At 43.3% G+C, this 27,079-nt stretch overlaps 1 protein-coding gene across 5 annotated transcripts in view; it reads left to right on the top strand.

Annotated features, from left to right (window-relative positions):
• LOC117502014 (receptor-type tyrosine-protein phosphatase U-like) overlaps nt 1-27,079 on the top strand; it is a 689,797-nt gene that overhangs the window by 429,425 nt on the left and 233,293 nt on the right. For all 5 annotated transcript variants that reach the window (XM_034160998.1, XM_034160995.1, XM_034160994.1 and 2 more), the window contains one exon: nt 21,305-21,476. In XM_034160998.1, the coding sequence (XP_034016889.1) occupies nt 21,305-21,476 (172 nt within the window). The remainder of the gene's footprint in view (nt 1-21,304; nt 21,477-27,079) is intronic.

The following is a 27,079-nucleotide window of genomic DNA, read 5'->3' as shown; positions in this document are numbered from 1 at the left end:
ATTAGAATCTGCAGAAAACTTGCAACTAATAAGTAATGTAACTAATAAGGTAACGAGTAATCTAACTTGGTTACTCATAAGATTGAGCAATCAGAAAAGTAACTAATCAGCAAAGTAACTAATAGTTACTTTTCTGAGTACTAAATCTTAAAAATAACCAAATTAGATTATGAGTAACTTTATTAATTACATTCAGCAGCTGCCGACAAGGTGTCCGCAGCTGCTAATGAAGTAAATGTAAGAAGTAACTGTAAATATAACTGTATAGATTAACTAATGAAGTAACTTTCCAAAGTTACTTTCCCCAACACTGCATAGGAAACACTTTCAACATGCTGACAATCTTTGACGTTCATGAGAAATAGCAGGAAGAGTTGAGCTCTTCTACTGTTATGTCACTTCCTGCTTTGTTCCCCTCTCCTGGCCAATGTTGGAGGCTTGACTGGATGTACCACCTGCTCTGGATCTCTTGGGCATGAAGAAATGTGAAGGAATGGGTAGAACCTGCCTCAACAATGCATCAGTAACAAGTCACACAATCGTAGAGTTGCGTCAAGTTTATATAGCGGACTGTCACCAAAAGTCGAGCTCCACCAGTACAACATCACCCTCTGCTGAGCTCCATCGACCTGCACTGAAGACAGAACATTTGGGTCCCTGGAGCGCATCACAGAGATTTTTGAGAATCTGCTTGAGCAGCGTCAGCCACGCCACGTCAGTGTGAACGGGCTCTTACCTTCTGGGATGCATATCCATGAAAGTCTGGAAGTGAATTTCTATTGCTAGACCATCTGTAATTTTATAGCTGGACCACCAATCACAGAACTGAAGCAGTATTTTCTTCTCAGGAACAGCAGTGTAGGAGCTCTGACTGAGACACAAGTCATGGGCTTATTTTATTTAACCCTTAACATTCCAACACAAAATAAAATGTATCAGAAGGTTGATGCACAGACGCCCTGCACACTCTACCGTGATGTGAATGTACAAGTAAATATACATAAATGGACTGCATTTATATAGCACTTTCTCATCTTCATCACACACTCAAAGCACTTTACAATAATGCCTCACATTCACCCCAGTGTCATGGTGCTGCCATACAACATGCTCACTACACACCGGGAGCAACTAGGAGAATAAAGACCTTGCCCAAGGGCCCTTACTGAACCCATCCCTCTGTCCATCAATGGTGACTAGGTAGAGAGGCTCCACAGTTTTAATTTCTTGGGGACTCTGACCTTGGACAGACTCACATGGATGGACAACACTACGGCTGTGGTCAAGAAGCCCCAGCAGTGTAAGAACAGAACAAACTGGTGTTTTTCTACTGTTCCACCATTGCGAGCCTCCTCATGTACTGTGCGACTGTGTGGTACTCTGGACACTCTGCAACACAGAGTGATTAACAGCTCAAAAGATCATTGGGTGTCCACTTCTTGTCTACTCTAGATTGCTCTCGAAAGCCACAAAAATTCCACAGGACTGTTCACAGCCTGGTCACTCACTGTTGGAACTTTTGCCCTCAGGGACAACTTACAGGTGTCTGAAGACAAGGACTAGTAGATTCAGGAACTTCTTCTTTCCAAAAGCAACTACAGTATTAAACAAGAGCAATCAAAGATTTCAGGCGTCCACCAATCCAGATCCAGATCACCTCCAAAATTAAGTGGAGTCTTCTGTGCCCTAATATGTGTCTGTGGTACAAATCTAGTGGGAATCTTTGAAGTACTTTTGACGTAATCCTTCAAAGCCTATATAAAGTGAAATCTGGATCACTTCCAAAATTTATTGGAGTCTTTCATAGCCTAATGTGTATGTGTGGTGAAAATGTCAAAATTCATGATGATTCGTGATCCTGGTAAGAGACAGACAGACAAATAAATAAACACACGTGATTTTATTACATCCTTGATGGGTGTAATGAAGCTAAACTTTCTGATTAATCAAGTTGTCCTGATGCACAGAACTCTTACAACATGAGTTTACACTATTTATTCACCTACTAGAGTGAGATTGTGTGTGTTGTGTTTTACTGTGTGTGTTTGCAGGAGTGATGTGCAAATGGCAATGAATGAAGTGTGACATCATGTATTTATGAGGGCGTGTGTTTGCAGTGAAAACTGTGAGATGTGTTTGCACTGAGGCACGTTTCTGCAGCAGCTCTCCAGTTTTGTTGTATTTCAGTGCAGTGACATAAAAGCATTCTGTTCTATTCTATTCAAGCTATTGACCTTTTAGAAATGATTTTATCTATGATATGCAAAGACAGACTTGTCTTTTGGATTCATATTTAAAGACAGAGGATAATGTAATAAAGTCAAGGCATTATATATTCCTACCCTTGTGGAGTGTTTTTCTTTCATAATTTCAAGTAGAGGACAGCAGATCGATGTGTAGGCTGAAAAATACAGCATTGAAATTGCAGACTTACATTCACGGCTCTACTCCCATTAAATGTCTGTCTGGCTGTTTGCATGAGCGTTTGATATACTGTGACTGAGTATGTAAAATGACAAGCATAAACCAGTTAGGAGATTTAAGCTGTCAAGTATGAAAAATACTCTCTTGCCATTGGTCGCCCTCTGATATTTATTTTTTTATAGAATGACACTTTTGAATATTAAGTTCTTAAAGGGGACACTTTGTGTAAAATCGGTTTTTGATCTACATTTTACATGTTCATGTAACTGGGCTTTTATCTTAAACATCCCCAAAATGCCCCAATGTGCTGATTGTGGGTGTAGAAACTCTCTCATATTGTGCACAGTGCTCATGAACTGTCCAGCACTAGTACATGAGCACTGTGCACAATATGAGGGAGCACGGAGGCTTTTATTCACACCATTGACTGAAGTTCTTGGGAGAAGGTGAAACACCATTGCTAGCCCTGATAGTTGAGCTAGCTGGTTGTATTACATGTTTCTCTCCTCCACTCCCTCCCATCTTATCCATTGGCTTTACTTTGCCTGTACAATGGCCTTGGTCCACCTTATTGCTTCCTACTGTTGACACCAAAAGCCTTCATCTCTGGCTAAGGAGCCTTGTTCCAGCCTTGTCCCAAATCCTACACTAGTGCTCCCCTGTTGTACTCATCCTACAGTGTCCATGTGGCTTTGCGCTACCTTTGCTTTCTCAGTTCCTTCTGATGGAAATCATTTCTTGCCACTGCCCAGGATATGGGTAGGTTAGGTAATGAATGCATCCCTTGAGTCTGTCATTGTGATATTCCATCTTACTGTGAACATTTATACACTGTTTCTACCTTTTAATATTTATGCTTCATATGTAGTTTGAGGCTTCTGGACTTGCTTATTTTGATCTTCCAGGCCAGCTGAAAATTCTTTTTGAAACTTTCATGCCATGGTTGTAATCAGTGTTGTGATATTGTCCATGTATATTGTGATCAAATCAAATCAAATCAATTTTATTTATATAGCGCCAAATCACAACAAACAGTCGCCCCGAGGCGCTTTATATTGTAAGGCAAGGCCATACAATAATTACAGAAAAACCCCAACGGTCAAAACGACCCCCTATGAGCAAGGACTTGGCGACAGTGGGAAGGAAAAACTCCCTTTTAACAGGAAGAAACCTCCAGCAGAACCAGGCTCAGGTAGGGGCAGTCTTCTGCTGGGACTGGTTGGGGCTGAGGGAGAGAACCAGGAAAAAGACACGCTGTGGAGGGGAGCAGAGATCGACCACTAAGAGTAATGATTTGGTTAGACACCATGTTTCTAAGATTTGTGGGGCCAAGTACAATAACTTCAGTTTTATCTGAATTTAAAAGCAGGAAATTAGAGGTCATCCATGTCTTTATGTCTGTAAGGCAATCCTGCAGTTTAGCTAATTGGTGTGTGTCCTCTGGCTTCATGGATAGATAAAGCTGGGTATCATCTGCGTAACAATGAAAATTTAAGCAATGCCGTCTAATAATACTGCCTAAGGGAAGCATGTATAAAGTGAATAAAATTGGTCCTAGCACAGAACCTTGTGGAACTCCATAATTAACCTTAGTCCATGAAGAAGACTCCCCATTTACATGAACAAATTGTAATCTATTAGATAAATATGATTCAAACCACTGCATGGAACTGCATAAATTTGGGCACCCTTGTTATTTTATTGATTTAAATACATTTAGCACTAATTATTGGAACACAAAATTGGTTTGGTAAGCTCATTGACCCTTGACCTCCTTACACAGGTGAATCCAATCATGAGAAAGAGTATTTAAGGTGGCCATTTGCAAATGTTTTCCCCTCTTTGCATCTCTTCTAATGAGTAGCAGCATGGGAGCCTCTAAACAACTCTCAAATGACCTGAAAACAAAGATTGTTCAACATCATGGTTTAGGGGAAGGATACAAAAAGCTATCTCAGAGATTTCAGCTGTCACTTTCCACTATGAGGAACATAGTGAGGAAATAGAAGACCACAGGCACAGTACTAGTCAAGGCCTGAAGTGGCAGGCCAAGAAAAGTCTTGGATAAGCTGAAGCGACGGATGTGACAGCAGTCATAGTCAACCCACAGAGCTGCTCCAAAGACCTACAACATGATCTTGCTGCAGATAGTGTCTCTGTGCATCGTTCAACTATACAGCGCACTTTGCACAAAGAGATGCTGCATGATGCTGTAATGCAGAGGAAGCCTTTTCTGCATACACGTCACAAACAGAGTCGCTTGAGGTATGCTAAAGCACATTTGGACAAGACAGCTTCATTTTGGAATAAGCTGCTGTGGACTGATGAAACTAAAATTGAGTTATTTGGACATAACAAGGGGCAGTATGCATGGCTGAAAAAGAACACAGCATTCCAAGAAAAACACTTGCTCCCTACAGCAAAATTTGGAGGTGGTTCCATCATGCTGTGGGGCTGTGTGGCCAGTGCAGGTACTGGGAATCTTGTTAAAGTTGAGGGTCACATGGATTCCAGTCAATATCAGCAGATTCTTGAGAACAATGTTCATGAATCAGTGACAAAGTTGCACCGGGGCTGGATCTTTCAACAAGACAACGACCCTAAACACTGCTCAAAATCAACTAAGACATTCATGCAGAGGAACAAGTACAACATTCTGGAATGGTCATCTCAGTCCCCAGACCTGAATATTATTGAAAATCTGTGGTGTGACTTTAAGCGGGCTGTCCATACTCGGAAACCAACAATCCTGAGATATTTTGTAAAGAAGAATGGTCCAAAATACCTTCAACCAGAATACAGACTCTCATTGGAAGCTATAGGAAGCATTTAGAGACTGTTGTTTCTGCAAAAGGAGGATCTACTAAATACTGCTGTATTTTTTCTGTTGGGGTGCCCAAATTTATGCACCTGCCTAATTTTGTTTAAAGAATTATTGCACTTTCTGTAAATCCTATAAACTTCATTTCACTTCTCAAATATCACTGTGTTTGTCTGCTATATGATATATTTAACTGAAATTGCTGATCCAAACAACCAATGATTTATAAAGGAAAATCATCAAAGGTGCCAAACTTTGACATACAACTATATCTACAATGAAGCTGTGACTGTGATTAATCACAGCTACTGAAACTTGTAACTCCTTCAGGGTTGTTGTGGGTGAGTTGGAAGCTCCCCTCAGTAGGCTTCTTCATACATGGACATTAGTTGACGGTTTGTTGTAGAGAGGTTTCCTGTTCGTCATTGTCAAGGGAATGCTGGGCGTGGGCAGGATGTCTTCTTAGTTGATTCCTGATGGGGACATGCACCTGGAGATGCTTGAACAGGTCGAGTCTTGAGAAAATCTACATCCAGGGTAGATCTAGAGACGCCTGTGTGTGGACTTGGTTAACGTGAGAATGTAATTTTGCAACATGACAAACTTGTGCTGCACACAGAATTGTGGGTATGTGACACCAGTGGAAGCAAAAGAATGCAAACATACTGGTAGAGAACAGAAAAATTCTCCTACGATATTTATCCTACACCAGCAACAATGGGCTTCTTCTTCTGGGCATCTTCAATACTGCAATGTCTGTTGCTTTATATGGTGCTGCCCCAGTGGTGAACAAAAGGTGAGCAGATGCAGCACCGATGTGCCGCACGTACTAGTAAAAGCCCGAAGAAGGTCCCTAATCTTTTATAATACACGTATGTGAAGGTAAGCGATGCCACATTTGACTTATTCTATTTTATCATGTTTCTACATCAAACAGGAAATTTGATCTGATTGCATCAAACCTCATCCACGCAGTTGTCAGTCAACTGTTTCACAATAAAACGTATTATTCCTGAATCGTATCGTCACCTACGTATGTGGATACATCTTGTTTTGTTTGATGACGCACATCCCTCGTGGTCATACTTCAGTTTGACGATGACGGAGTTGTGGTAGAGAAGCTTGAATCTTCGACTGGACTGGGTTTCTTGATGCGAGGACATTTCGCTTCAATTCGCAGAAGCTTCCTCAGCTAAAATTCTTGCTCTGGTAGTCTGACTTCTGTCTTGACTCTTGTAGAGAAGAATAAACAGAAGCCACAAAAGCTGGAGTTTTAAACCTAACTAGACCCCTCCTACCGAGAGGCAGACTGCTATAGGGTAGTGACTAAACTAAAGCTCTAATTAGCATTTATTGTGCTCTAGTTAGCACCCTCCTAATGACAGGGTAGCTGTCCCTCCTAATGATGGGACGGACGCCTCTCCTGATGGCTCCCTTGACGACTCTCCTGATGACATGAATGACTCATTACCATGAACAAAAGACTGAAACTGCTTTGACCTGAGTACCCCATTGTAAACAGGGGACAAAGCGTGTCTCAGACCCCCTCCCCGCTTAAGGCTGGGTTTCAACTGTTTCACATAGAATGCCTCCTTGACCCCTCTCTCAAACCATTTCTTCTCTAAGATTTTAACTTCCTTGTCCTCAAACGTGTGGTTAGTGTCTTTAAGGTGGAGATGAACTGCAGACTGAGGTCCACTGGCGCCCTCTCTGCGGTGCTGGTATAGCCTGTTGTGTAAAGGTTGCTTAGTCTCACCTATGTAGTGTTCGTTACAGTTTTCCTGACATCTGATAGAATACACTACATTGCTCTGTTTGTAACTAGGGATCCTGTCCTTAGGGTGAACTAATTCTGTCTCAAGGTGTTAACCGGTTTAAAGTAAACTGGGATTTGTGCTGTCTGAAGATCCTCTGTAGTTTTTCCCCTACTCCTGCTAATAAGGGAGAGACACTCCTCTTCTTCTTGTCTCCGTCTCCTGTCTATCTGGTCTCTTTGTTCTCTGGGACTTCTGCACTTTGTCCAGGGACCATTGTGGGTACCCACATACCGTGAGGGCTTTCCGGACAAGTCATTGTTCTTTAGCCCTTCCCTCTGCAGTTGTGGGCACCTGTAGGGCTCTGTGTTGAAGCGTCCTGATCACCCCGAGCTTGTGTTCAAGGGGGTGGTTTGAGTCAAAGAGCAGATATTGATCAGTATGAGTGTGTTTTCTGTAAACTCCTGTCTGGAGCTGCCTGTTCTCTCCAATCATAACATCACAGTCCAAGAAGGCTAAATGGTTGTTTCTGGCATCCTCACGTGTGAACTTGATATTGGAGTCCACCGGGTTGATGTGTTCTGTAAAGTCCTCAACTTGCTGTTGCTTGATTTTAAGCCATGTGACATTGACATATCTGAACCAGTGACTGGGAGAGATGCCCATGAAAGACATCAAGGCTATCTTCTCCACTCGCTCCATGTACAGATTGGCTACAATGGGGGATACCGGAGACCCCATCGCACAACCATGGATCTACCTGTAGTAATTCCCCCTAAACAGGAAATACGTGGTGTTGAGACAGATCTCCAAGAGTTGGCAGATGTGGTCTGGTGTGAGTTTGGTCCTTTCAGGTAGAGACACATTCTCCAGCAGTCTCTGCCTCACAGCTGAGACGGCCTCAGCGGAGGGGATGCAGGTGAACAACAAAGTCACATCAAATGACACCATAGTTTCATCTGCCTCTAGCTGAAGGTCCTTGATCTTGTTCACAAAATCTTGTGTGTTCTCCACATGGTGATCTGAGTTACCCACTAGAGGAGCCAAAATCCACTTGAGGTGCTTGGCCAAATTGTACGTGACAGAATCTGTGCTACATACAATAGGCCTGAGTGGCACGTCCTGTTTGTGGATTTTGGACAGTCCATAGATGCACGGAGTGGTGTCCCCAGGGTACAGTCTGTAGTATGTCTGCCTGTCGATGAGTCCCTCTTTCTCCAGGTTTTGGAGGTAGCTAATGATTTTCTTCTTATAGCCGCTCGTGGGGTCTCTCTTCAGACGTTCGTATGTACTGGAGTCACTGAGCAAGTTGTTGATCTTGGCCTCATTGTTGTGTGGGCCGCTGAAGAGGAGGTACTGCTGGCCCACCACCACCAGATGGCGCCCTGCTTGGAGTGCGGGCTTCAAGCACAAGAGGGCGCCAGAGCCACTGGGAGTGACAGCCGTCACTCATCCTCAACACCAGCTGTCACTCATTCATCTCATCACCATCACCATAAAGGCCGGACGGCAACTCCACCTCCTCGCCGAGAAATCTTCTACGATTAGAGGTAACCTTCTCTGCTGTGATCACTGTTAATCTACTATTGTTCTGTGTGCAGTTGCATGCCCGTGAAGACCCAGGAGAGGGACAAACGGGAGCTGCACAAGTAAAGACGTTTCCTGGAGGTGGAGGTTATCCCTCCCGGAGGAATCACTAATAAAGGTTGCTGGGTGTAAGGACTCACACTCACCACCTTCTGTTTCTGTCTGCCAGCAGTACCAGGGCCGACAACAGAGGACAGAGACCACCTGGGGACTCAGGGCTTGGCGGCTTCGGTGTTCTTCAGGCCGTTGGTGGTAGAAGCGGTGTGGGCCCCGGCTCTTCGTTCATCCGAGGTCTCCTATCTTCAAGCCTGCCCGCAGTCCTCTGTGTATGATTGGCATTACTCTTGTTATATTCCGTTGTGTTCTTTCGCAACATTAAATTGTTACTCCTTCTCTTATCCATTGTCCGTTCATTTGCGCCCCTGTTGTGGGTCCGTGTTACGGACACTTTCCCAACACTCGTAGTCCGATGTGTTCAGGACCACTGTGCATCTGTCTTTATCCGCTGGCAGGATAAGGATGCTTTGGTCCTTTTTGCAGTGCTGACAAAGCTTTCCCGATCTTCTCCTGTGATGTTGGACGGAGGAGGCTTAGCACTGTTCAGCACTGCTGTGACTCTTAGTCGGAGGTCCCCAGCTTCTGACTCTGACAAGCTGTTATGTTAATGGCTGACTCTACTGCAGTGATGTAATCTACTGTCAGTATATGTTTAGGGGTCACTGAGAAATTTAGTCCTTTAGCGAGCACATCCTTTCTGTCTGTGTAAGAACCCTGTTGGAGAGATTCTTTACCCAATTTTCCCCGTTGTCACTAATTTGTCTGGGTGTATCTTTAAAAATACTCCCACTGAAAGTACACCTTTTCTGCACTAAAAGGTTGTGAAACTTCCTGATTTGCTGCTCCTTACTTTTTTAAATGCTCAGCCATTTGAATTTTAACTATGAACTTTGTGATCTTATTATGGGCCTCTTCCTCCACTAAAGTTTCTAACATTTTGTGCAGACTATCAAGATTATTTTGGAGGGCTAATATTTTAAAATGAAGCCTTCTAATTCTAAGACCAAAACTCCTCCTAAGATAACTGTGCTGCATTCTTTTCTGCTGTGTGACGTGCTTCTAGTGCCTTTTGCTTCATGCATTGGGAATAACATTGTTTTCAGATGGAAAACAATGGAAACCACTTGGACAACTGAGAGCCTTCACAGAAACAAAAGACGGAGTTGTGAGTTGTTGTTTCTGGATGATTATAAACATAAATCTCAGTTCCAAGATAAAAAAAGAATATGATTATTTCTTCATCTTTAAAAGCTCATCTCTCTTCATTGCAATGTCTAATGAAAAGATTAGCGTTGGAGTGATGAACTATTGAGTACTTGTTCAGTGGAATTGCAGTACACCCTCATCATCGTCACATTACTGTCATTTTGTGGCATTTAATAATGAAGTTCGTATGTGGCCCTGGATGAGTTTGTGTTCTAATGGCTGCTTTGCAAATGAGTCATTTGAGAGTGTGAAACATCACTAAGTTTGTGCCTCTGCTTTCGAAGCCTTTTGGGTGCGATGCTGATTAGTTTACTAAAACCCCAAAGTCAACCATGTCATTCAGAAAGTGAAAATAGTTTAAATTTAACTCGTGTGAATATGAACTAATATTAGTCTTCAGAAGTCCATCCCTGAATGCATGTGCTCTTCTTGTGGCCTTGAAGTTTGCACATCTAAGCGCTTTTGGAATGACGGCAGCAGGAAGAAGGCACTTTGCAAATGTGATCTCTGTATACTTGATGATCCGTCCCTTGTGTTCCAGCTCAGTTTTATTTGATACCGTCATCTCTCGTCCCTGAATTGAAAACATTTAAGATCATTGGTTTGTGAAAGAGTCATTTTTATCAGTTGTGTAGTTTTCAGATTTGTTGACAGAATTATATATTTGTGCACAGGGAGAGAAACACAACCCAGCGGCCAGAAAACACAAACAAAATGAGCTTTGTCTTGTGTGATTTGACGCACAGTGGCACAGTTCACTCGGCTGCTCTGCTTAAATCAACACTTTTTAAATTGGAGGTATTTCACAAACTAGTCGTGGCTCCTGTTCCTCCCGTTTGTGGTTCTGCTGCCTGTTTGATCATCAGCAGTGCATCTGATAGTTCCCGTGTTCTGTTTGATCTCCATAGTTCTGTGGAGGTCAGGTCAGTTCTATTTGTGTTATTCAGTGTGACTAAACCATACCGACAAGTTGCACAGCTGCAACGATCCACATGGAACAAAACAAAAGCAAAAGTGAATGTATATCCCAGATACGAATGCATAAAAGGCAGTAATGAAGTGTTGCAGGGATTTAACTACTAGAATGTGGCAGTCTGTCTCTGTGCAAGTTGCACCACCAGTTAAACAGACTCATGGTGGACTGCAGCAAAGAAGCATTTTCTTAAAAAGAAGACTTGTAATTGCAGCCAGAAGGCACATGGAAGACTCAAGCCTAGATGTGTTCTGTTTTCTTGTATTGAATTCCTTTTTTTGTGATGGGTGAAGCAACAGAAGCACAGCGTTGCCTTCACAAGTGTCATGTTTTTGTCATAGCTTCCCTCACTAGTCTCCTTCTTTCAAGGCCACTCAGTTTGTGAAAACTTCTTATGGTCTATATAGCTATATTGTAGAGTGCCATACTGTTTATATTTCTGAAATGATTAATGTAAATTAAGTCTAAAGGAGGCCTCCCACCAATTGTGTATATGTTTGGTGCAATTAAAAAAGTAAATAAATAATTGGATACCCAACCAAGGCCTGGAAACTGGGTGTGATCTGTGGTAAAAGTAGTGTTGCAGAACAGAAGCAAAAAGGGAGAGTTCTCTGCACTTCTGTCAAGCACAAAAATCCAGTGCAACCAGGTATGGACTGACTTGTAGAAAAGGAAAACGGCTGGTGCAAAACAGAAGTAGGTGCAGAAAAATTTATTGAGGTGCTGAAAACATTGATACCCCATCAGTTGCGGATAACGGCGGATATACAGTGCATAGATTATGTATTGCGTATGTTAGGCAGATGTCATCTGCAACCAAAATTTTGTGCAGCTCAAAATCCTGGCAACGGAAAAACGTTCCTCTGCGGATAATTGCGGATGTCGGCCGACTCATACAAGCATGATTCATGGATATTGCAGATGATAAGCGAATATGAACCAGTTTTGTGCGCAATTCATACGCAAATTTTCCTAAATGCCAGTGGGACCGGGCCTTAACGTTTTGATGTTCAAATCACATCTTGGTCAGAGTCCCCGAAAGACTTGGATGGTGCAGCCTTAAATACTAACAAGAGCCAGGTGTCATTGTGTGTAGAGGGGGTGTGAACAATCTGTCAATCAAGGCACTGCACTCAGTTCATAATTAGACACACTGTCCCAATTAAAAAACAAATAAAAAATAACAGTACCCCAGAGAAAAACTATAAATATTAAATAAAACATGTTAAGTTCAACTTCTCATTTAGACCAAACGGTTCCAAAGTACCCAGTGTACAAATCCAAAATGCTTCTCTGCACAAACCTTTTTAATGATATCACGTCCTCTTGGTGGGGCTGTAATTTTCTCAATTCCCAAAATTTTAAAGATGCTGGAGAGCCATGATTGGCCTGTTTGTAATACCTTGCCATGGCATAAGTTAGATTTTGGGTATGGATTGCTGTTTTATACTCACCTATCCATAATTTGAGTTGACGTTTTGTTTGGCCTGTATATTCCAATCCACAAGGACATTTTAAAAGGTACACTACATGTGTAGTATTACAGTTGATGAAAAAAGAAATAGCATATTGCTCACCAGTGCGGGGTGAGCATTGTGCACAATTACTGCATCTAAAGAAACCTTTCGGTGGACTGGAGAGCCACTGAAAGGGTTGTGGTGGGGGGGAGTGGTCATGTCTGGATGAACCAGTCAATCACGAATGTTAACGGGCACGCCTGAATATAAATTTGGGAGGCTCAGCACAGATGTCTTTAACTGTCAGATCACTCTTAAGGACATGCCATTATTTATAAATGATGTTTTTTATTCTTCCCACTAGTGGAGTACAGCAGGTAGTAAATAATAATTTAGATGTTGAAGATTTAGATTTCTTCTTAAGTAAAGAGGCACAATCAGTATTTAATGCTTTGATATCAGTTTTATCATAACCACGTTCAAACCGATGTGCTAAATGAGCTGCCTTTGACATAAAATCAGTAGTAGTACAACAGTTTCTTCTAACTCACAAAAAGTATTGCAGAACATCATGACCAGTCAGAAGAGTTTTAAACATGTTGATGAGGTGTTGACACATTGGTACAAAAGGTGACTCTTCGGATGTTATTTGTGTGGATAGTGGTAACACGTAAGGTAACAGTTAAGTTCTTTTGGCTCCACCTTTTTTCACTTGGGATCACCACAGGAGGATGTCCATTGGCACAGGTTTTACGCTGGATGCTCTTCCTGATGCAACTCCACTTTACATGGAGAGTTTACAGGGGTGGTCTTGAATCAAGAACTTGGAAACAAGCGCATTCACCCCTTGTCCACCGTGTTGCCTACTGGGTAATATGAATTTACTTTAACATTACACATGGCTTTCCTATTTATTTCATACTTTATATAAGTCTTTCTACTGGCTGTTCAATTATTTGATGCCAGGCAAGCAGTTGAAGTTAAAATACACTGCAGATCGTTTTCTGTTTTGGAAAAAACGGAAAAAGTGGTGAGCGGATTTCATTGGAGCAGTTTGAAAACTGACGGAGTGGGCAGTAATCACGTGCACAGCGGCAACAGTCTACAATTGCTGCACACGGGGGACGAATAAAGCTTTGTGCGCATACAGGTCAATTAGAGATCCGCACCATTACACTCATTGCTCTGGAAAAAGCAAGTGATGGTGAACATGTGACTAGAACCTGCAGTGAAATGGACCAACCATTCTGTGAGAAGAAGCCTTCTGCCTATGTATGTATGTATGTATGTATGTATGTATATATATATATATATATATATATAAGGGGTGTAACGATACACAAAAATCATGGTTCGGTACATACCTCGGTTCTGAGGTCACGGTTCGGTTCATTTTCGGTACAGTATGGGAACAAAGTGCAAAAACCTAAATTTACTTGTTTAAAACCAACAATTTATTGTAACATTATATGAACAGGAAAATAAAATAACTGCCTGGTAATAAGTTAATAAAATGTTCTTCAAATAAACGACAAATGTATGAAATATTATAAAAATAATTCCTAGTAATCAGCTTTTAACAAAAAACTTTCCACAAGTAAAGAGCAGCACAACGGTTCCAGCCTGAAGCCCTGTTCAATTTTATTCAACCTTTATTTTTTGCCAGAAAAATGAACTTGTCCAAAACCTGTCACACTCTATAACAGATTTTTAAAGAGAATTAATGTTAAAGAATCCCTTTATTATTTTACAATGTATTTTATTTCTATCTCTTTCTATTAACTATTTGTTTAATGTTTGTTAATATATCTTTTTAAATAAAGTTTTGAAAACAAAAACATTGTGGAGTGGCAAAAAAAAGTGAGTAAAACCACCTTTAAATATTTAGAACCACAACTAAACTTGATTCTTGGTTTGTTTATTTATTTTGCCATTAAAACTGGCCATCACTTATTAAATAAAATAAGTTCTCAAGGTCATGGCTTCTCAAGTCTGGGGACTATTTAATCACAGTGCAGCATATGAGGTCAATAGACTGAGCAAGTCCCAAGTGAGGAGGATTATAGATATCCCTCCGCTCAGCGCTTTACAAGCTGCTGCAGGCTGCGGGGGGGACCCACTGCCATTCGGTGACAACAGAGACTTTTCACTTTCAGTTGCCAAACATCAGAAAAGTCTCTGGTATGCCAGGAAAAGTAGTTAGATTTGTCACTAGTTACTTTTGAGAAAATATGTCATCAAGAGGGTTTGGAAAGTTGCCAGATTTAGCGAGAAAGTCGCTAAGTTGGCAACACTGAATGTAAACACACAAAATGCGAGCTGACCCGTGAACAGCCTGTACCTGTCCGAACGTCCCATACTGAAACAGTTCAATACAAATACATGTACCATTACACCCTTAATAAATATATATATATATATATATATATAAATATTTATTTCCTCCTGGCATCCATCTGCGGGAGACGATAGTGTAGCATCGTTTGTTTTTTGCTATTTTTATCTGCACACATGACGACATATGTCCCCTCCCCGCCTCCACCCTGCCACTCCTCTCCAGTGGCCGTGCGGCTCTCAGCTGCAGCGGCCTTCACCTCTCCCCCAAGCTTGCAGCTGCGCGGGAGACTGAGGCAGCCACCCCACACTCACATTGCCTCAATTCAGATGATGGACTGTCTTAAAGTTTAGCGTACATAAACAATCAAATGTACGAGTATATATGTGGTGTTTTATTCTGATGTGTGCCATTATTACATTCAACTAGTAATAATTGTGGATTAATTGCTGTATGTTTTGTCTGAGGTAATTGGGTGTGATATGAATTGCCCTTTTAGGGATCAATAAAGTTGTTTGTCTCTTGAGTCTTTTATACACTTTTTCAATTCAATTTCAACTTTTTTCATTTATATAGTGCTAAATCACAACAAAGTTGCCCCAAGGTGCTTCATCTTACCAACCCCCAGAGCAAGCACACAGGTGACAGTGGTAAAGGCCCTTTCACATTGGCGTATTCATAGAGCTGCTTATTGTGGCGTATCGTCTACACCAAGTTGAGCAGCTCTCTGCCCACTTTACAACTCTACGTTGAGTTTTTGCTCCCTACGCAGCAGTATGTTGAGGGCTACACGCGTAGGATGGAAGAAATTAAACATGTTTAATTTTCTTCGGCGTAGAGCGCTGAACGCAGTTTTAAGCAGGTCTGCGCAGCACAGTGTTACATGCAAGTCTGTGCTACACGGTGCTCCTGTACACAACCAAAAACTGAGTGCGTGAATCCAGAGGAATCAGCTGGAGAAGAGGATCATGCAGATGCAGTGCCTCTGTGTGATCAGAACAGGGAATCGAACCTCAACTCAGAAATCCAGAAACACAACAGAAACAGCAGGTCGGTCCGCTCTGTCTCTGTCTCTGTCTGTCTCTCTCTCGCTGTGTCTGATCAAACAATAAGTACTGTGATTTTAAAATAACAGCCTCGTCGCTGCATGTCGGTGTGATCATCAGACGACCTGATCGATCAGGTCTGATCAAATCAGCGGACCTGATCGGAGCAACCGGCACTTTAAAAGTTTAACGAGCCACAGCGTGTCATTCACAGCAGCCTTTATTTACCACAGCCAGACTCAGCATCTGTACACAATGAAAATGATCCTCCAAGACAAGTAATAACTAGGACTGCAAGCAGTCATATACGGGCCCTCGTTCCGCATGACCGCCTACCCAGGCCAGCACATCCCCTTGTGACCAGATGTGGGCATGTGCGTACAGGGGCCAACTGTCATCACACATGTGAAGTTTCAAGTCAATCAGGCAAAGCATGAAGGAGTTATCATGACTTGATGTTCCATGTCGATGGGTCAAAATGGCGGCACCATAACGGCCACACCCTTCAACATAGAGAAGAGCTTTCGATAACTTTTGGTCAGTATTTTCTCTGGATGCTTGAATTTGAAGTGCATTGGACAAAATCCCTAGGAGGAGTTCATTCAAATACAACGTGTGGAAATCATGCCAAAATGACACGAAAATTCAAAATGGCCGACTTCCTGTTTGGAGTAGACCCATAGTGCAAGAGACTTTTGTACGTCTATGCAAGTCACACATGTGTACCAATTTTCATCTCCCTACTCCAAAAAAAAAAAAAAAACCCTATGTGGAGGGGTTTTTGAAAGTTTCAAGGGGGCGCTATTGAGGCATTTTGCCCCGCCCATGGGCGACCCCCCTTATGAATTGTAAGAGGTCGTTGTACTTGACCTGTGTATCAATTTTCATGATGATATGACAAAATTAAAGCCATCAAAAGGAAGAACGTAATTTCATGGCGAAGGGTCGATATTCGACACACCACCACACGGACGCCGTTACTCGTAACTTCACGGTGTTCATCACCTACGTTCACCAACTTGTTCTGCATGTTTTAGAAGTGGAATGAAGTTGATTGGGTTAACTATGTGACATCAGGACCTGTTAAAGTAAAAATAGGATATTTCCTGTTACCACCGGGAAGAGGCCGAAATTTTTATTTCAAAGTGAGAATAATAATAATAAAAACAGCACAATTACAATAGGGTCCTCATAGGACTTTTTCCTACTCAGGCCCTAATAATAATACTACGTAATAATAATAATAATAATAATAATGTTAAATGACTCTGTTTCTGTGCACCACACTGTGCAGTAGAGAACAGAACGCACGTCCACAGAGGCACAAAAAATATCAGCTTTGGCTACATATGTTGCAGCAATGAAACTGTAAAACCCTCATGATACAGTCCACTGTTTTCCAAGTGCAGTGATGTTGTTCTGCACAGCCGGCAGGAGGGAACTGGGTTTAAATAGTGGCATGGGCTACACGCAACTGTGTGCACACATTAAAAAGCAAACACACGCAGCTGCAAAGCAGATCTACAAACACGGAAAAGGCTGAGTACGGCACACATTTCGGGTGGATTTAAATGAAACAACGCTGGAATATGCAGCTCTACGAATACGCCAGTGTGAAAGGGACTTCAGGAAAAACTCCCTCTGATGATTTGAGGAAGAAACCTCAAGCAGACCAGACTCAAGGAGGGTGACCCTCTGCTTGGGCCGACACACTTGACAATACAAATATAAAGGAAATTTTTGTCTTTTGTTTCTGTCTGCATCTGTGTGAATGACTTATCAGTCCAGTTGTGCGAGGCATGGACCGACCTACGCCAGACATGAGAAAAAGCTCAACAGCTACCATCTGTGGTGCCTTAGATGAATTCTGCACATCGGATGGCAGGAGACTCACTGTATCCGCAGCGTCGTTCTGTCATTACCCAAAGTTCATGAACACAGATGAGGATAGGAGCATAAATCAAGAGCCTTACCTTCTGGGTCAACCTTCCTCACGATGGTCCTGTACAGCATCCACAGACCTCAGGTTCAGCAGGAGCAGATCAATGACAGCTGTCTGAGTTACATGTGCTTCTGCCTAGTCACTAAAAATCTGTGTTTCATCAAGGCAACTATTCGACACACAAAATCCAAGACGGTTTCTGATGTACCGCTATCAAAGTTAACCAGGAAATGACTGCAAGGAATTCTATATAGTAAAGGTCTACGTGTGTGCATCAACAAGAAGAAAGAGTTATTAGTATTCATTGAACAGGCAGATGGTCTGGAGGATCAGGTCACTGATCCTCCAGACAAGTGACCTGATTTTTTTTTTCAGTTTATATTTTCATTTATATAGTGCCAAATCACAACAGAGTTGCCTCAAGGCACTTCATACAAGTAAGGTCTAACCTTACTAACCCCCAGAGCAACAGTGGTAAGAAAAAACTCCCTCTGAGGAAGAAACCTCAAGCAGACCAGACCCAAAGGGGTGACCCTCTGCCTGGGCCATGCTACAGACATAAATTACAAAACAATTCACAGAAACAATTCACAAAACAAATATACAGGAAATGCTGTTGGTGCACAGGACAGGAGGGTCTCCAGCACAAATACCACACCCATCTCTGGATGGAGCTGCACCTTAAACAGAGAGAAAAAACAGAATCAGGCATCAGAAAGACAAGAAATACTGAATAATTTGTCAGCATTAAACAACAAGAAAAACAGGAAATACTAAGGTGATCGCCGGCCACTAGCCCTAAACTTCACTAAAAGACCCAGAATTTAGGTAAAGTTGAGGCCGCGGTCCGCTCCAATTACTAATAAAATGAATTAAAAGAGTAAAAAGCATAAAACAAAACTACGCCAGTATGCTGCCATATGAAAGGGAAAATAAGTGCGTCTTAAGTCTGGACTCGAAATTCTCCACAGAATCTGACTGTTTTATTGATGCAGGGAGATCATTCCACAGAACAGGGGCACGATAAGAGAAAACTCTGTGACCCGCAGACTTCTTATTCACCTTAGGGACACAAAGTAGTCCTGTACCCTGAGAACGTAAAGCCCGGGCCGTAAGGTTTAATTAGGTCAGCTAGGTAGGGAGGTGCCAGTCCATGAACAGTTTTATAGGTTAGTAGCAGAACCTTAAAATCTGATCTCACTGGTACAGGAAGCCAGTGAAGAGACGCCAAAATGGGTGTAATGTGGTCGAACTTTCTGCTTCGTGTCATAAGTCTGGCTGCAGCATTTTGAACTAATTGGAGAGCCCTAATGTTGGACTGCAGTAAACCAGAAAATAGAACATTGCAGTAGTCCAATCTAGAAGAGATAAACGCATGGATCAGGGTCTCAGCATCAGCGATAGACAGGATGGGACGAATCTTCACTCTATTTTACAGGTGGAAGAAAGCAGTCCTAGTAATATCTCTAATGTGGAGGTCAAAGGACAATGTAGGATCAAAAATTACCCCAAGGTTCCTCACTCTCAGTGTGGTGTATGACACACGAGCCTAGTCTAAGTGTTATACTGATGACAGTGTCTCACTGGACCAAGAACCATCATTCAGTCTTATCAGAGTTTAAAGTAGGAAGTTCTAGACATCCAACTTCTCAGTGATGCAAGGCAATCTTCTAAGGATTTTATATGGATGAGATTACCAGCAATTATCGGCATGTATAATTGAGCATCATCAGCATAGCAGTGAAAGGTAATCCCAAGCACCACAATTTGTGCCCAGGGGTGCTATATACAGGGATGAAAAGCAGGGGGCCTAAGACAGACCCCTACGGAAACCCCAAATTTATGTCACTAAGGTTAGAGATAGTGTTACTGTACAAAACACAGTTAGAATGACTGGTCAGGTATGACGTCAGCCATGCAAGGGCACTCCCAGTAATCCCAAAATGATTTTCCAGCCTATCAAGTAGAATATGATGATCCACTGTATCAAATGCAGCACTGAGATCTGATTCTCAAGTCACTTGTTGAATATTTTGTCATATTTTTCCAATAATTTTAATTATGCACATCTTTTGGTTGATACCTCTATGAGGAAATGTAACAGGAAGGTAGAGTGATTTGCACCGTATAATATCCTTGAACCCGCGACTTGTTCCAAACCCTGAGGAAAGTAACACTGCTTGTCCATGAGCCAGAAGTCAAGTTTGACTGAATCACTACCAGTTAAGGGGACTAAACAGCACTTACAATCCAGACTCAGTGTACGAGTACCATCGCTGACGCAAATGTATGGTGGCCATCCAGAGTGGTAGCTGTAGTCAAGCTGGGGTCAATGAAGAATTACACACAGATCAAAATTGAAAAATTCTCTAATCATATTGAAAGATATACCACATTAATTGTTTTATCATGAAGATTCTGAAAAGGTATTGTTTGGACTATCAATGATGACTATCACCAGTTATGGGGCAAAAACAGCAAAAATGGTGACAAAGGTCAGTGACAGTTTGTACAGGGGTCAAAAGTTAAAGTGGCTCCAACTAGTTAATAGGATCAATAAATGGAATAGTTTTGATGATGCTGAATGCTTGGCTACCAAAGTAAAGGTCAAATAAGGTCATTGTTCCTTGGATTCTGTGACATATGTTTCCCCGTAACGTGATGGTGCAGTCTTTTCCTTTTTAAACCCCTTTTAGCCCAAACAATAATTTGCAGCATTTCAACCAAACTGGAGCAACTTTAACTTTTGACCCCTGTACAAACTGAAATTGACCTTTGTCACCATTTTCAGTAGGATTGGGGCATTTTTAAATTTTGACCCCTGTGTAAACCTTCATTGACCCCTACCTCACAGCAGCTGCCACCCTGGATGGCCACCATACACTTTGTGTAGGTCAGGGTACCCTGAGGCTGGATTGTAGGTGTTGTTTTGGACCCGGCTTGGCCCGTGGACTATGTTGTGTGGTCACGAGTCGGCCGCTGTAGCTGCTGAGTTACTGAGTTAATCATGGAGATACACTCTTTCCTTTTGGCTCCTCTGAGGTTGGTGAGGTTATAAAGTTATTTAGAACTGTTAAAACCAAGGCAAATAGCAAATTTAAAGTAAAAAACTCCTTGGAGCTTATATGAAAGATTATGTTGATACAGCAGCTCAAGTTTAAAACGAGCTATAATCTGTAGCTTCAGGGAACAGAACCCTGCTGCTCGGATTTCATGTTTTCTGAAATGCTGCATTCCCCACAATTCTGCTAAACCAATTCACACATGCAGATGTCAAAGTCACTTACTCGTGATGAGCATGAGCAGGTGACAGCTGCATCCTAATCAGTTTATTCTGTCAGAGCTGCACATATTGTGTGTCACACCTGGAGCAGCTCACTCTGCATGCCGGCCTCCCATTTCCTCTTCTTCCTCCACTGCACCAATTGCCGTCGTCGGGGGAGCGAAGACACATTAGCGTGAAGAGAGATGTGATGTTACCTCAAGCCCTGTGCTGGAAACGCCGACCCAGAGGCCCGTGTTACCGCCCTCGAGCATGACTGTCAACACTGACATATATCACAGATTTTTTATTGCGCTCTCCCATTCAGCTAATTACAATCTTCCTTTGTCTTTCGCTGCCCGTTTTTAATCCCTTGAATAGTCGTTAGGTAAGCGTGTGGGTTGTTGTGCTCATGGCTGTGTTCTTTGTCTGGGTTTCAGCGGAGAAACAGCGCAGTGCTGAGCACGACCCTGTTGTCTCGGCTCAGCCACAAGCGGCTGATGGCGACATTCCAGGTGGAGGCGCAGCGCGGCGAGCAGGACCTCTACCGCTGCATCACGCTGTCCCCCAGGGGCGCCGCCGTCTCCAACTTTGGTGAACTCATCGTCAGAGGTACGCTGCATTTATGTTGACCAACAATAACTACAACAAACAAACAAAGTCACTCTGCATGATTTAGATCTTTGAGATCCTCATTTCTTATGAAGGTGAAACGAAATGACTGAATTCTTACCAGGTGTTGACACAAACACGTCTCTGTGCGGCTTCTCCATCACCGCACGCTGGGAAGTCATCTAGCGAACGCCCTCGCTGAAAAACAGACAGAATAAAACATATTCTTGAAGCTGGCACGCAGCAGTGATCCACGGGCACAGGACATAATCCACTCTGTCCTTGTTGCTGCTGCAAGGGGAAAAGTTTAAAAGTTTAAACTTTCATACTCACAGCCAGCAGAAGAAGAATTTTCCTCTCATTAAAAAGAACAAGTTATCCGTTTTCCCATTTCTCACACACAAACTGTGAACACATGAGTGCACATTCACAAGTACTGTTTTGGGATCTTCTCTGTTGTATGTCCATTCATCCATCCATCCATTTCTTTTCCTTTATCCGGAGTCGGGTCGCGGGGGCAGCAGCTCAAGCAAAGCCGCCCAGACCTCCCGATCCACACACACCTCCCCCAGCTCCTCCGGGGGAAAACCAAGGCGTTCCCAAGCCAGCTGAGAGATGTAATCCTTCCAGCGTGTCCTGGGTCTTCCCCGGGGCCTCCTCCCAATGGGACGTGCCCGGAACACGTTTCCAGCGAGGCGTCCAGGGGGCATCTGGAAAAGATGCCCGAGCCACCTCAACTGACTCTTTTCGACGTGGAGGAGCAGCGGCTCGACTCCGAGTTCCTCCCGAGTGACCGAGCTCCTCACCCTATCTCTAAGGGAGCGCCCAGCCACCCTGCGGAGGAACCTCATCTCGGCCGCTTGTACTTGCAATCTCGCTCTTTCAGTCATGAGCCAAATCTCATGACCATAGGTGAGGATCGGAACATAGATTGATCGGTAAATCGAGAGCTTTGCTCAGCTCTCTCTTCACCACGACGGTCTGATACAGCGACCGCATCACTGCAGATGCTGCACCGATCCATCTATCGATCTCACGCTCCATCCGTCCCTCACTTGTGAACAAGACCCCGAGATACTTAAACTCTTCCACTTGAGGCAAGGACACTCCACCGACCTGAAGAGGGCAAAGCACCTTTTTCCGGTCGAGAACCATGGCCTTGGATTTGGAGATGCTGATTCTCATCCCTTACGCTTCACACTCGGCTGCAAACCGCCCCAGTGCACGTTGAAGGTCCTGATTTGATGAAGCCAACAGAACCACATCATCCGCAAACAGCAGAGATGAGATTCTGTGGTTCCCAAACCAGACCTCCTCTACACCCTGGCTGCGCCTAGAAATTCTGTCCATAAAAATAATGAACAGAACCGGTGACAAAGGGCAGCCCTGGCGGAGGCCAACGTGCACTGGAAACAGGTTTGACTTACTACCGGCAATGCTATCCGGGCTATCCGGTCCCTGTACGACCGCATAGCCCTTAGCAAAGGACCCTGGACGCCGTACTCCCGGAGCACCCCCCACAGGGTGCCCCAAGGGACACAGTCAAACGCCTTCTACAGATCCACAAAACACATGTGGACTGGTTGGGTGAACTCCCATGAACTCTCGAGCACCCGATGGAGCGTGTAGAGCTGGTGCAGTGTGCCGCGACCAGGACGAAAACCACACTGCTCCTCCTGAATCCGAGGTTCGACCATCGGTTGAATTCTCCTCTCCAGTACTCTGGAATAGACCTTACTGGTGAGGCTGAGGAGTGTGATCCCCCTATAGTTGGAACACACCCTCCGGTCCCCCTTCTTAAACATAGGGACCACCACCCCGGTCTGCCAATCCAGAGGCACTGTCCCCGATCGCCATGCGATGTTGCAGAGGCGTGTCAGCCAAGACAGTCCCACAACATCCAGAGACTTAAGGTACTCAGGACGGATTTCATCCACCCCAGGAGCCTTGCCACCGAGGAGCTTTCTAACCACCTCGTTGACTTCGGCCTGGGTAATGGATGAGTCCGCTTCTGAGTCCCCAGTCTCTGCTTCCTCTTCGGAAGACGTGACGATGGGATTGAGGAGATCCTCGAAGTATTCCTTCCACCGCCCGACAACATCCCCAGTCAGGGTCAACAGCTCCCCACCCACACCGTAAACAGTGCTGGTGGAGAGCTGCTTCCACCTCCTGAGGCGTCGGACGGTTTGCCAGAATCTCTTCGAGGCTGACCGATAGTCCTCCTCCATGGCCTCCCCGAACTCCTCCCAGACCCGAGTTTTTGCCTCTGCCACCGCACGGGCTGCGGCACGCTTGGCCTGCCGGTACCCGTCAGCTGCCTCCGGGGTCCCACCTACCAACAAAGATAAGTAGGACTCCTTCTTCTGTTGTATGTGCTGAGAATAAAATGACTTCATCAGATGTCGAGCCTGATAATGATGTAGCTCACTCTGAATTCAGAAAATCACCTGGAGACATCATCACAATCTAGACTGACACATGACACTAAGAATATATATATATATATATATATATATATATGTGTGTGTATATATATGTATGTATGTGTATATGTATATCCGAGTGGCGGCTGAAAAGTTTAGACCCTGATCAAGAAGAAACCACAACTGAATTAATATAATACTTTATTTTTCAACATAATCCCCATGTAAGTCCACAAACTGTTTCCTGCCAATTTGGACAGTGTCAGAATATGAGTTTGGTTTGCTTTTATTTCTTTGCTTTGATCAGTTTGTTCAGTTACTTTCTGTTTATTCTCTTACTGGGGTTTTTCCTCTTTGGGTCTGTCTGGGCCTTTCTCTCTTGTCTGTCTCTGCTGACTCTTGGTGGTGGGTGTTCCCGCTCTCTGGCCACACCCTCTTTCTGGAGCCTTCCATGCACACCTGCTTTCAATCTGCTCCTCATCACCTGGGTGTATTAAGGCTCCTCATTTTGCCTTACGTCCTCACCAGATTGATGCGCCTAGTGCCTTCTCTACAGCTCTGTTTTTTGTATCCTTGACCTGCTTGCCTCATATGTGTTACGATTACCTGCTTGTATCCGCGACCACGCTTTTTGCCTGATGTTTTTGGTTTTCTTACTCTTGTTGGACTGCCTCACTGTGTACCGGACCCCATTTACTGCTTCAGTAAACTGCTTTTACTTACAAGGCTTGCTGTCAGAGTCCTGCATTTGCGTCCAGTCTAACCTCTCAACCAGACCTGATCAATCTGGCCAATGATGGACGCAGTGGACTTGACTCCTATCCAACCTGCAGTATGCCACCATAGTAGGCAACCTGCCCAGTGAGAGGACCTCTGTGCAGGGTAGTCACAGTACAGTTTCTCCCTCGGGATCTCAGAATGTAATTTCCGCTAAATTGGAGTCTGATCAGAACACTGAATTGGTGCATGCATTTGTGGATTCTGGGTCTGACGCTAGTTTCATTTTATCCTCTCTCACCAGGTCTCTGCACCTTAGATTGTTTCGCATCTCATGACCTCTGGTGGTCAGGGCAGTAGATGGTCACGAACTTGGGCAAAGTACTCACAGAATGCAGTCAGTCCATCTCTCTATTAATGAGAACCATGTGGAAACAATCACTTTCTTTGATTTCAATAATATGACTCACTCTGTAATTCTGGGGCACCCATGGCTGTAAAAGCACAGTCCCAATTTTAATTGGGCAAACGGTACAATTGAGTGGAGTTCTTCTTGCTCTGGGAAGTATCTAACCATCCCCAAACCACTGTCTTCGTTGGTTCTTTCAGCTATGGCCAGAGTTCCATCTTGTTATCATGATTTAGCTACAGTGTTTAGCAAGGCTAAAGCTAAGTCGCTCCCGCCTCATCGTGCATATGATTGTGCTATTGATTTGTTGCCTGGTGCCAGTCCGCCGTGGGTAAAGTTGTATTCTCTGTCCGTTCCTGAACACACCACCATGCAGGAATACATACAGGACTTGCTTGATGCTGGTTTAATTCGGCCCTCGTCATCACCAGTAGGGGCGGGGTTTTTCTTTGTTGAGAAAAAGGATAAGACGCTTTGTCCCTGTATTGATTATCGGGGTTTGAATGATATTACGGTAACGAACCGTTATCCCTTACCTGATAGACAGCAACACGCCAAGCTGCACAGTGGGAATATCCTAATCATTGTTCAGTAATTAAGTATGCTTTATGTACAAACATTACTTATTTACAGGCGTACATACAGAGCCTAAAAGTGTCCGTTTTCTGTGTGATAAAACTGCGCATTTCAGAATGGCCTTTTATTGTGGCCAGCCTGAGGCACACCTGTGAGGTGGGATGGATTATCTTGGCAAAGGAGAATGCTCACTAACACAGATTTATACAGATTTGTGAACAATATCTGAGAGAAACAGGTCTTTAGTGTATGTAGAAAATGTTTTAAGTCTTGTGTTTAGTGCATATATATATATATATATATATATATATATATATATATATATATATATATATATATATATAAATTTCTGAAAATACATCAAATGTAAGCCACAGAAATTCACGCTGCAAGTCAACATGGCTTTAAAAACATCTTCCTCTTCTGCAGTGCAGATGAGCAATAGTTTGTTGGTGTTTGTGTCAGTCAGCATACTGACTGATAAACACACTGTACACAGTGATAATCTTCCTCCCTTAACACCTCCTCACTCTCACATGCAGCATTCACTGCACGCTTTGTGTCTAATATACGGATGCAGGATTGTTTTCCCCTTTTTTTTTCTCCAGGAATAAATCCACACAAACTGTGAGCAATGTGTCAAACAGCCTCTTTATATCTTTGCTTTAAAGCTTTGTGTAGGCAGGTGGGTATTGGCTCTCTAATGTGTCACGTAACAGTCAACAATCCGCCCCCCCGCCACACACACGCATATTCATACACAACATTAATGATTTAATTTGCTGTTCTCCAGGTTGTTGAGGGTCACATTATCCATCAACACTGTTTTATTTGTGCAGAGAGGACGGAATTGGTTATGCAATTAATCATGCAAATAAGCTGTTATTCATTGTAATTAGAGCGAAAATTAAGAATTTACTGCATTCAGAACTCACTCCCTCATAGTGCTGATCTGATTAAAAGATTTTTATGACTCAATGCTCCAACAGAGCAGAAATAATGTTATTGGACTTTTAAAAATAAAGAGGAGACAGTCCATGACAGAAATCCTTCACTTCTCCTTTTGCATGGTTCGGTCTGATCTTCTAAGGGCAGATCAAATCAAATCAAATCAAATCAGTTTTATTTATATAGCGCCAAATCACAACAAACAGTTGCCCCAAGGCGCTTTATATTGTAAGGCAAGGCCATACAATAATTACGGAAAAACCCCAACGGTCAAAACGACCCCCTGTGAGCAAGCACTTGGCGACAGTGGGAAGGAAAAACTCCCTTTTAACAGGAAGAAACCTCCAGCAGAACCAGACTCAGGGAGGGGCAGTCTTCTGCTGGGACTGGTTGGGGCTGAGGGAGAGAACCAGGAAAAAGACATGCTGTGGAGGGGAGCAGAGATCAATCACTAATGATTAAATGCAGAGTGGTGCATACAGAGCAAAAAGAGAAAGAAACACTCAGTGCATCATGGGAACCCCCCAGCA

The sequence above is a fragment of the Thalassophryne amazonica genome, chromosome 20, assembly GCF_902500255.1.
Source record: "Thalassophryne amazonica chromosome 20, fThaAma1.1, whole genome shotgun sequence".
NCBI classification, from domain to species: Eukaryota; Metazoa; Chordata; class Actinopteri; order Batrachoidiformes; family Batrachoididae; genus Thalassophryne; species Thalassophryne amazonica.
This window is presented reverse-complemented; position numbering and strand designations above follow the sequence as displayed.